The sequence below is a fragment of the Microcebus murinus genome, chromosome 7 (assembly GCF_040939455.1).
Source record: "Microcebus murinus isolate Inina chromosome 7, M.murinus_Inina_mat1.0, whole genome shotgun sequence".
Taxonomy (NCBI): domain Eukaryota; kingdom Metazoa; phylum Chordata; class Mammalia; order Primates; family Cheirogaleidae; genus Microcebus; species Microcebus murinus.
Window position 1 is genome coordinate 34,881,968 of NC_134110.1, and position 12,013 is coordinate 34,893,980.

The window sequence follows — 12,013 nt, forward strand, 5'->3', positions numbered from 1 at the left end:
CCCAGAGCAATATGATCTTTAAACAGGAGTCCATGGCACCACCCGACTGGGATCTGTCCCTGAACCCTGAGCCCCAGGGAAGGAGGCCCACTGGGCCGGGGCCAGTGCCAGTGGGACAAATGCCTCTTGCATTTGTGATGGCTCCAAACTCCCCTCTTGGTTACAAGGGCGGCTTGTGGTCAGTGAACTTTATCGCATGGGAATCTAGTGCTTTCTCCCTCCATCCTTTCTTGAGTTTCTACATTTTTCATTTTTCTTTTAAACTTTGGTGTCTTATCTGATGAGGGATTGAGGCCCTCTTATTCCACAGAGAGCACGCACTTGGCAAGTATGGATAAATCTCTCCACACTTCCTGACGGGGAGCAGAGTGCCCTGCGAATGAGAGGCGAGGCCAGACAATCTCATGCAACCAGTGTCCTGCCAAGCCACCCTCGCTTCCACCATGGAGCTCACCTTTCCAGAGATAAACCTGCTGGAAACGGACAAAGGTGTCTTGAGTTCCTTGCAGGGGCATCAGACCTGCAAAGGAAGATGTTTATTTTTGTGAGCTTGAGTGTGCAGTCACTGGGAAGTCACCATTAACACAACTGCCCCGTCTCCTCCCACACTGGCCCCTCCTGGGCCTGAGAACTCTGTTTCCCACACAAGATGTAACCCAAAAGTTTTTTGGAGCCCTATTCCAGCTCCCCGGTGCAAACCAGAGCTGGTCAGACCTCAGGTGTCACACTCAGAGCACCAAAGGGACCACTTTGATGGGGAGCTGTGAACCTGTGACACAGAATCACTTAAGGAATTGGAGATTGGCTTAAAGAAAAAAAAAACAAAACTCCTAGGAGACTAGAGGGCTGTGTTCGTTTTCCACATCACTTAACTGCTCTGACCCTTTTGCCCCACTGGTAAATAGGGGTGGTCATTGTGAAGATGGGAATACTGAGTATAAAGTGTCTTCTGGAGTCCTCAACATTTGATATGCAACCACTTATTGGCAACTGACACTATTTAACTTATTACTAATATGCAGTTTTCCTTTCTAGCAAACTATACTCCCTTGTGTGCCACCCTGGATTTCATTGGATTTGCCACACCATTTCTTGATGGTCAGTGTTGCCTCTTTGGCCCCCAATCAGTTCTTAGTTCCTGCCCACCCCATGTGATATGGAAAGCTGAGGAAATCGCTTAGGAAGTGCAGGGTCTGGAGGCAAAAAGCCCCACATGTGGCAGGAGGTGCCTGGCTGACAACCTGAGACATCAAGGCATGATCAAGTTTGGGGTTTATTACTATTAAGAGCCAGTTACTGATAAGCAGTTATTATCATTTATCTAAATCTATAATGAGCAACTTTCATACATTACCTAACTTATATTTCATGGGCATGCTATAAGGTAAGGTCCCCAGTTTCCAGGTGGAAGAATTAAAGCCAAGAGAGATTGATGTAAACCCCATCTGTTTGGTTCCAAATCCCATGCTCTCTCTTATCCACCACACTAAGATAAGATAATGTACAGTCATGCACTGTTTAACAACAGGGATATGTCTGAGAAATGGGATTTTGTTGCATGTACCTATAAATCTAGATGGTATATACACACACACACACACACACACATATATATATATTTTTATGTGGAAAACAAAATGTCCCAGTATCATTATTGAATATCAGTCATTTCCCCTACTTGATCTGAAATGCCAATACCAAGTGCTATATATCAGGTTTCTAGACATGCTCTGTTATAACCATGTGTGTCCCCCATCATGTATGTGGTCCACCATTGCTCAAAATATCATGAGGTGCATGATTGTACTTTAGAATTTGATCCATCTAGAATGGTGAAAATATTAGAAGTTCTTGTGTTTAAAGAGGTATACACTGAACTATCTGGAAAATTTGGCTATCGAAGTGATGAGTCCCCTCAAGGTTGACCATGTTCTATGACATGGAGGTGACCCACAGATAATGAGTTGCATTTCCATTTGGTTTTACTTCTGGAAATGCAGTAAACAAGAATACTAGAACTTCTCAGGCTGCCCAATGACAGAATAACAAGTTTCTTTAAAGGATCCACTCATAATTCTCGCATAGCCTTCTTCAGAAGGTAGAAGTCATTTACAAAAATTTGGGGAAGCTAAAACCTACAATATCTGAAAACCTATGAGATCTGGGATACCTGGGCTTGGATCTCTGAAATTCTGAGACCTGTTGTCTGCACTAAGGAGGAGACCTCACCACATACCCCTATGACACCAACACAGTGCGAGCAGCGGCCACCTGCTCGGTTTGGGTTCCGTTTTCACTGTCTCCTCGTGACAGCATCATTTGCTTATTATAAAGGTCAGCATATGAAGCTTTAGACTTTTCACAGTGGAAATCAGATAATTTATTTTTTAAATCTTTTTATGCCCAAATCTATTTGATATACTGATTTTTTTTCAAGATAGATAAATACATAGATTCTATGTAGATATATACAAATAATCTTTAGTAATACTTATGTAAAGTAAATAAAGTTTTAAAAATACTTTAGGTCATGCTTTGTGATTCTCATTTAACCTGTAAACATTGGAGAAACAACATCTTATCTCTAGGATGCCTTATTGTTTTCAAATCAAAGACTAACACCAATGCCCACTTTAAGAAATGGCTTACCGTGGGGTAATATTGGCATTTAGATTATGAGCCCTCAGCAAAAACTCACTAATATCCCCATACTGCCCCTTTCCTTTAGGAAATCCCAAGAGGAGGGTCTGTGCCTCTCTGCAAAGGGTGGTTGATGTGCTTTCACTCTGTCCAGCCATCTTATTTTTGTAGGTATGTGTGTTCTGCTTTACATAAAGTGGAAAATCATAGGTGCCTTCCATCACCAGAGAAAAATCGGGCGCTCCGCACAGGTGCACACAGGTTTCGGACTGTATTTTTGGCCCAGAGGGCACTGAACTGTGATAGGAACCAGGCCTTCTTGCATACTTTGCCTGTATCATGACAAGGGAGCCCTGTGTCTTCCAGCCTAGGAAATATGGTGTCCTAACTTCAGGCTTGGTTTTTGCCCATTTCAATACAATTCAGTGCAATGGAATTCAGTTAAATTCAGCCCACACATTGAGCATCTGGGTAGGTCCACAAAGTCACCTGGCCAGTACAGACAGAGACTGCTATGTCCTAGGAAGCATTGTTGTAAGTCACCACAAGGGAATTTTAGCCACTTGCTGGTTTTCATTATTAAAATGGTCGCCAAGTCTCCATAGGAGTGTGTAGAGAACACCCAGGTAAAAGGACGGATATCACCCTTTGTGCTCTCATCTTCCTCAGCTACCATCTCCATTTCTACATCCAGACACACCTCTTCCTATGCTCTCGAAACCGGTGCCACCTCTTCCCCGGCCATCCTGGACTCCTCCCGCCCATCAGTCTCTGCGTCCCACCAGGCGTGGTCCACCAGGTTAGCTCCTAGACTGCTCTTTGGTCCATCCGTTCCCGTGAACCATCCAGCTCAGGCCTTACCCATGTCTTAACGTCATTAGACTTTGACCCCTCACCTTGACCTTGGCTTCTTCCCATCCCTCAGCTGCACCTTCCTCAGCATCCTTCCTCAAAGGTAAGCCGGCCTCATCCTGCAGTAGCTACAGACTTCAGAATTCAGTTCCTTGTGATCTGGTTCCCAACAGCTGAGCAGCTTCATGCCTGGCTCTGCCTCCACGGTACACACCCCCAGTCACCTCGAATGCTTGGTATCAGGTCTCTGCAGCAATGCACATGCCTTTCTCTCTGCCTAGGACCCTTGTTTTCTTTCACCTGATTGACCTCTACTCATTCTTTAAGAGTCAGGTCCTGCACCCTTCCACCTGGAAGGCTTCCCCGAACCCTCCATCTAGGCTACGCACACCTCTCTGGATTTGCACAGAACTCAGAGAGCACCTTTCTCTCATCGCACACCTGGTGGCTATTGCCCCGCCCCTTGGATGTGCTTTGAGCCTCCTGAGGTCAGGAACTGGGCCTTGTTCCACTTTCCGTTCTCTGGTCCTGGCACAATCCTTGATACAGAATTGGTGGGCGTGGGAGAAATGCATAAGGGAACCAAAGCAGTCAGTGATGCCCCGAGCTCCCCAGATAAACACGGAGCTTTGTCCTCCCATGCATAAGCCACCAAATCAGTTTTCCTAAAGTAGACTTCCAACCCTTCATTCCACTCCCGGAAACTTCCCTAATGCGATATCGTTGGCAGTGAGAAGGGACGCAGAACTAAAGCCGATGTTATTGCTCCTCTTCCCTGATAAATGCTAACGGCTCTGACCACCCAGGGTCTCTTCCATTCCTTCCTCGGCCCTGCTACACGCACGCCTCCAGGCTGCAGGGACACACACACTTATGACGTGAGGGGTTGGCATGGGCACAATTCTTCAGCATTGATGGGTGTCATGTGGAACACCCAGAACACTTCTAGGGAAATCTCAGGCTGCCATCTGCGGTGGTTAGTTTTAATCTACGCCCTCGGAGTGGGTAGGATGCTAAACTGGAAACTGCGCGTTCTGGGAGTTGTCCTGTAGCACTGAAAGGGGCTGTCCAGGAGTGCCCCCACCCCAGCCACAGATAACTCCCTCCATCCACAATTAACCCTGGGCTTTGCTAATTAGTATAATGAAGGCTGGAGATATATACATATTTATTAGTCAGATTAGCAGCATTCAAAACACGTGGATTGGCTAAATATGTCCTGGTCTCACACATACCCCCACAGGAAGACAGTGTGCAGCTTCCTGAGCCCAATATCAAAGTCAGTCTGTGACTAGTCACCGATCTGAATGATGCTTGTTCATCTGATTTTGATGAAAAGGTGAGTTGAGTGCAACTGTGAGAATATTATAGGTTCTGTCTTAAATAAACCTTTCAAATGAGGGGTCACAGGAACACCTAAAAGGGCAGAGAGCTGAGACTTCATTGGGCTCACTGAACAAGCGACAGGTTGTGACAGTCTCTGTGCCTGTTTGCTAATAGCTGCCTGGATAAGTGGCAGAATTCAGGGACTTGCTTGCATTACAATCCACTAGTGAGCTGGGAGACTTCTAGTCCTCAAAGATTACCATCCCTAAGACTCACCTAGCCATCCTGAGTTTCCAGCTTGGTTAGGCAGCTTCCGAACAGCTGTGGTAGCTGCTGGAGGCCTGGCCAGGCACGGCCTGACGCCCACGGCCTGGGGGCACGTGGTGAGGCTGAGACAGTCCCCTAAGGTTCTGCCCTTCAGATGGTGTCCGGGGTCCTTGCCAGCTGTACCAATACAATGGCACTCGCCTAGAAGGTGGTGGGTCTACCTCTCTCCTCTCCTGGGCAGTAAGCTGCCTTAACAGGAGCCAGACACTAGCATCTCCACATGTGCACGAAGCAGAGCGGAATACACGACCGATCCTGGAGTTAATGAAATCTGGGTTCTGCTGCTCAGAAGCATAATAACCCGAGGAAGTTAGCTCAAATTTCTATGTCTCACTCTCTCCCTTGGTAAGTGCAGAAAACACTGTTTCTCTCCAGGTCTTAGGGGATTAATGGAGAAAACATACGCAGAATGAACTGCTGGTCGATGCCCCAGGCTCTTGCTGGGGAGCTGCAGGAAGCCACAGCTGCCCTTGCCACAGTGGCAGGCGGGGTGGACCGGGAGTCAGCCCCCTTCCGCAGCACTCAACCAAGCACTCTAGAGCGCTGGTGAACAGACACGCCAGCTCCTTGGCCCTGCTGCTGGGATCCTTCTGGAGTGTGCTTTGTACTGATTCATGGGATTGAGCGCAACTGACCTCAAAGCGCACCCTTTATTGGCTGTCTTCTCTGCATCGCCACCCCAACTGCTCTGCTTATATTCCTTGCCCCTCCTAAGTAAACACACTCCTGGATCTTTGTCTCATGGTTAATTCTGGGAGAATCCAAGCTAAGACGAAAAGTATAGTACTGTGCACATGGCAATACACAACCCATGGCAGCAATTGTACATAACTAACAGGGTCATTTTTAAATGATTCACCCTGTTTTTAGGTACTCATCAGACATCTACTCTAGATGCATCTGGTTATAATGGGTACTGTAGATGTATCGCAGGTTTCTCCACCTTGTTCCTGGAACCCCAAGATAATGACAATCACTGATATAAAACAGCCTCCTATAAAGAGAACACCAGGCATCAGGCTGAGCTTCACAATTGCTCAACAACATTAAGCCTTTTGGCTTCAGAATGAACCCAGTAGTATTTTTGCCAAGGTCTTTTCTCCTATCAAATTTTAAGTTTTTGTGAGCATAAGGGGACATTTAATCTTTCATCCATTTTCACGTCAAGATATTTCCCTAAACTAGCCATATGCAGTTCCAGAGCTGTCTAAGATATTTTTCTTAGAAGTAGGAAGGTTGATCTAGATGACACCAAATAGCTGCAAACATTCAGAGATGCTCATTGGAAATCTGGGAGACACAGCCCTTGGTGGGTTCCTCTCTTGAGAACACACACCAACCCAGGCCCAAGGTTTAAGTAGGAATCTCATCTTTTCAGCTATCGCTAGTTGCTGATGACAAGAAAGAGAAACCTCATGGCAAAAAGTGCTGTGTCTTCCAATTGGATGAAATGGCCTCTAGGTGTTTTGTAGGGTTGTTTGTGTTTTTGTTTGTTTGTTGTAGGCTGACACACTCTGTGTTCCTGCAATCCTCATCAGTCCATTAAGATGGGCAAAGAGGAGGCTTGCTGTATTCAACAATTTCTCCATCTGTCGTCCCAACTAACCTGTGACTCCTTGAGAGCAGAAACCACTCTGCCCATCTTTGCAGTCCACACGTGGCCTGGTGACCACATACTTGCCTAGCAGGTGCTCGGATGTGAGGGAGGGAGGAGTGAGCACAAGGGCTGTGGCCGCTGTGTGAGGACTCCTAGCTCACTCACCTCCTTTCCAGCCGCTCACACATCGCCCAGCTCACCTCTGCAACTCACACTGACCCTGCAGCTTTCCTGGATATTCTGTCTCTTCTCCCAACAGCCCTTTGAAATCCCTGCCATAGAACATGCTGTTAGCTGACATTAAGACCAATGTCCGGAGTGTAGCAGGCCCCAAAGAGATATCTGAGGAGGGAAACTCGCAGTTATTGGAAACTCCTTAATTTGATGGTACAATGACAATTCAAGAGCCCTTTCTGCTTCCAGCAAATGACACATGAGACCACGGAAGCAGAAATTGTACATGGGACCACGGCACCGAGAGATGGGTGGGGAGCTTCCACGGACAGGGCTGCCTCCAAAGCCGAAGGCTTGAGCCCAGCCCTGGCACTAATGCCAAGGCTGTTCCTTGAAGTGTGTCATGTCACAGCTCCGAGCTTCACTCTCACGGGTGGAACTGTGATGTAACCCACTGCCTTTCCAGATTGTCAAAGAGATCAATTGAGTTGGAGCACATGGCAGGACTTTGTATAATGCAATACAGATATCAACTTGCTTACTATTTGAATTTACTATATTCTGCGGGCTTGGTATTTCCTACTTACTCCTGGCAATAAATTCTCTTATGCTTTATAAGTAAATGCTAATTCTCCATTAACCAGGCCACCTGCTGAACTAGGTCCTGGCAGAACCAGTGAGCTGATCAATGAAGCAGACGTCCATACCCAGAGGTCCTTGTGAGTGCCTCTGTTGGGTATGCAGTTGGCAGACCAGGGACCAGGGACCAACGCCTTATACTGTAGCCTGCAGAGCATGCCAGCACTTCATTCAGTAATATATAAACACATGCCCATTTTACAGATGGAGACCCTGAGGCTCAGTGGGGTTAAGTGTCTCGAATAAGGTCACAGAGCAAGAGGAAATGGGGGACTCAGTTCTGAGAATTTTAAATCCCAGCCTTGGTGCCTGCTTGCTCCCGCGCCATTCTGCTGCGCCACATGCATTCCTTCTCTACTCCTCCCAGCCGCCCTAAGGGTCAGAGGTCATCCCTATCCTCACTTTATACCTGGAAAGCCAGCCAGGCCATATAGGAGGACACATTCACACTGTGATTTGAATCCTGGGGTCAGATTCCAAAGTCTAAATGTGAACATCTATCCACAATTGTAAAGTGAGAATGAAGAGGCCAACCTTCACCCAGGTTTGGCAGGGATAGACTTTATCCTTTATTGTCTCTAGCCCAGTCCCTGTGTTCTCTCAATCTATTCTAATTCTATCCCTTCCCCTGCAGTAGTTCATATCCCTATAATCCTCCTCCTCTTTCCTTCCATCAATCTCTGTTGTTAGAAAAGCATGGCTATCAGCTGTTCACACTTTAGTAAGAATTAAAACCACTATGTTTCCTTTCTCAGGAGTTAATTGTACTTAAAGACTAACCTCTTCTTTGGGAATGGAGACATTTGTGCCTTATTTTTCTTAATTGGAGCTAGCCTCCTGATCAGTCTTATGTATACGGGAAACTCCACTTTAGAATATCAAGAATCTACCTCAGGCTGCCTAAAATCCCCAATATAGTGCACCTTTCTTGAACCTTTGCCCTCACCCCAGAATACACACACACATACCAGGCACTGAAAAAAAACTAAAAACTTCAAAAGTCTTTCAGTAATTATTCCTTTTCTGGGAGGCCAGACAAGGGCACAGTCTTCATTTCTTGGGCACATCCCAAGCACATGCTCTGAGTTAAGCAATTCTGGATTTATTGCCCATGAATCTCTCATATGTCTTTCTTGAAATGCCTGTTTTCACCCTGGGCTACCTCTCAGAGTAATGAATACCATATGTTTACTACGCATCATATAAATAAGCTGTTTGATTTTATTTATCCCAAAAGAAACTATTTAAGCCTCATGGATTTCTACCAAATTCTGCAATATTTTTTTCCAGGCTTTAGTAACCATGCACTCCACGGATATGTATATTTATTTTCTATGCCAGGCTTTATGCCCGATGGTGTGAATCCAGACATTAATAAAACACGGTCAATCTTAAAATACAAAATGCAATGACAAATTTAAAGAATGATAACAATAATAATATCATCTACAATTAATACTATGCAATAGTTACTCTGCTAAGTTCTTCATGTATATTATCATCAAGTGCTGAGGCAGAGGAGTAGTTAAGAACGGCAGTTTGGGAACCGCAATACGTGATTTCAGATCTCAGCCCTCCTGTTTACAAGCTCTGAGACCTTGGGACATTACATCACTTCCGTGTGCCTCAGTTTCTCCAGCTGTAAAGTGGGCATAATGATAAGAGTGCCTCGCTTGAAGCATCACGCTGAGGATTCATGAGCACAAATCAAGGCCTCAGAGCAGTGCCTATGCTACATGTCATTTCCATTAGGAGGGCCTTGCTGGTGGGAAGGATAACTGAAGGAATATAGACAAAAGGCACAGACTTACTCTTGATGAACTCCTGGCCTCCCAGACGCAATGTCACCTGGCGGCTCTCCTGGTCATACATCACACCAGGACACATGGCATTAGCCTGGGCCTCAGAGGAGCCCCTCCAGTCTTCGACATTGCAAAGCAGGACATCGGGGGAGCTCAGCAACCCACAAAGGATGGGACCTGCAGACCGACCAGAGGGAGGAGAGGTCATGGGAGGGGCACCAGCAGGGTCCCGTAGCCCTGCCTCTGTGCCCTGAGAGCCTGTGGATGCGGACAGGTGACAACACCTCAGGAGAAGACAGGGAAGGGACACTGGAACTCAATAGCCTGGTTTTAAATTGAGACAATCTTCCCTACTAGTGCTGCAATTGTCTTACCAGCAAATTCCTAGGGAAGATCTCCATGGCTGCTGGCCCTTCCCTTTCTATTAGAGCCTCTTCTTCACGGGTCTACAGCAATGACAGTCCCCCAATGCCCTGGGGGCGTTACTTCCAGAATCCTCAGGCACCACTTCTACCCCACCCAACAGAGAGATCTTTTTGAGCTGCTGTTGCTTCTGCTTCTGCATTTTCCTCCCCTCCTCCTCCTTCTCTTTCATTCTCTCTCTCTCTCATGCATGCACACACATGTCCACACGGACATATACCCACAACACAGAGATCAATCTGGAAGGGACTCAAGAGGCAGTGTTTAGATTCAAGATAAGAAACTATTAAAAACTAAGACCCGTGCACCTATGACGTAAATTTCCAGCTGCGTGCACAAATGCATGGGATGTGTAGAGAGAAATCTGTGACGAGGGGAGACATGGGACTATGTTGTCATGAGCATGTCTTCTAATCCTGAATTTAAAAAGATGCCCCATGATTATAAATTTATTTAGCATCAGGAAGACCTTCCCCCCAAGCTAATGACATTTGATAGTGATTTTAGTTGGATAATTTCACACAACTCAAACATTGTTGAGGTCTGCTATGTGCCAGCCACTATGGCCAGTGCTTTCAGTATTTTGATTTCCTTAGTTCTTATAGACATTACTATCTCCATTTTTTAAAGCATTATGGGTACACAATAGTTGTATATCTTCACAGGGGACATGTGATGTTTTGACACAGGCACACAACGTGACTTAATCAAACCAGGGATGATTTTCATTTTACTGATGAGGAAACAGTCTCATAAGTTAGGCAAATCACCCATGTTTCCTCAGATCTACAAATCAGACTCCTGAAAAAACAACAACAACAAAAAAGGGAAATATATCAGCCCACAACCCACGACTCCTACTTTGTTCCTTATCCTAATTTCCTAATTTATGTCCAAATCTGGATATAGCTTCAAACTATTCTATTTACAATATTTCCCCAGAGTAGATAGATGACTCATGGATGTCTGGCTTACGAATTTCACATTTTGTGCTTTCCCCTTCTACTGGCCACTTTTGAACTGCAGTAGTTAAAAAAACAGCAGCAGCGTCTCTGCATTAGCAAAATGGCCTTCGAGGTCATCCAGTGTGGCAGTTCCCAAACCACAGCACTTGGGCTGATGGTATCAAACACAGGGAGAGTTTTGAAAATGCTCATTTCTAGGCACCAGCCACAGAGTTTCTGACTTGGCAGGTAACGTGTGAGGGGTGGGTGGCATTTGGGAGTCAGTGTAAAGAGCACCAAGCTGACCTAGTTAGGCCACCTCATTTCAAAGATGGGGAAACTGAGGCAAGGAAGGGAGAGTGGTTTTTCTAGGTGCTGATGAATTGTGGAGTGGCCAGCAGGCAGCAAATGCCTAGGCCCAAGGGCAGGACCAGCACGGGGCACAGTCAGAGCCGGCAAGAGCTCGAGGAAGTCTGAGCACCACGGTCTGGCCCTCTCACAAGCCAGAAAACAGAATTAAACAAGAGGTGGGGTGCATTTTTCCTTCTGCTCTCAGATGTCAGTAGAGAAACCAACGCAGCTTTCTTCTTTAACTAGTGCCAACGTGTCCCTGGGAAGTCTGTGCCTGAGAGGCAGGGGCCAGGGAGAGAGTGGAAGTCACTTGGGTGGTCACATACTGTCAGCTCCAGTCACACTCGTGTGACCTTTGGGCCATGCAAGGCCCTCTGAGCCTCTCTCCCAAGCAGCCTCAACTGAGATGTAGGTTCAGAAACCTCATGAATTCTTTGAAAAAAAAAAAAAGCCATTCAGGGCCTGGAGGCTGGAAGGGGTGGAGGGAGGGAAGGGGGAGGAGAGGAAGCCACTGGTGTTAAATGGATTTCCAGACTGTGGTGAGGGATGTAGCCGGATTCTGTTCCTGGTCGTCAGCAGAGCCTGCCAAAGCTTCGTCAGCTAAAACTCCACATCTGCCCCTTGGACAAGACTGGGGACAACATCTGCCCGACACTTCATGTGTGCCTCCAAGAAGGCTTTGCTTTCAGCACTGCAAGGCGGTCGTTCTGTTCACCTAGTTCACGGATCACAGGTTACACTGGGAGGGAGGAGCCAGCGAGCTGCTGGCCAGGATTTTGTGGGTTCACTGCTCCACGGAACAAAAAACAGTTCTTTCATATATGATCCTAAGGAAAATGAAGTCAGCCTTTCCAGCTTGAAAAATCATATGGTGTGGTGAGCAACTGAGCATCTGGAGAAATTGTGGTGTCCTCAGAAAACACATTTAGTTCAAAGAA

At 46.4% G+C, this 12,013-nt stretch overlaps 1 protein-coding gene across 1 annotated transcript in view; it reads right to left on the reverse strand.

The window, feature by feature from the left end:
• The window catches only part of TG (thyroglobulin), a 240,320-nt gene that overhangs the window by 160,285 nt on the left and 68,022 nt on the right, over positions 1 to 12,013 (reverse strand). Inside the window, exons 27-28 of the mRNA XM_076005003.1 lie at positions 9,367 to 9,534; positions 455 to 520 (exon numbers count right to left, since the gene is read on the reverse strand). Coding sequence (XP_075861118.1) covers positions 455 to 520; positions 9,367 to 9,534 — 234 coding nt within the window. The remainder of the gene's footprint in view (positions 1 to 454; positions 521 to 9,366; positions 9,535 to 12,013) is intronic.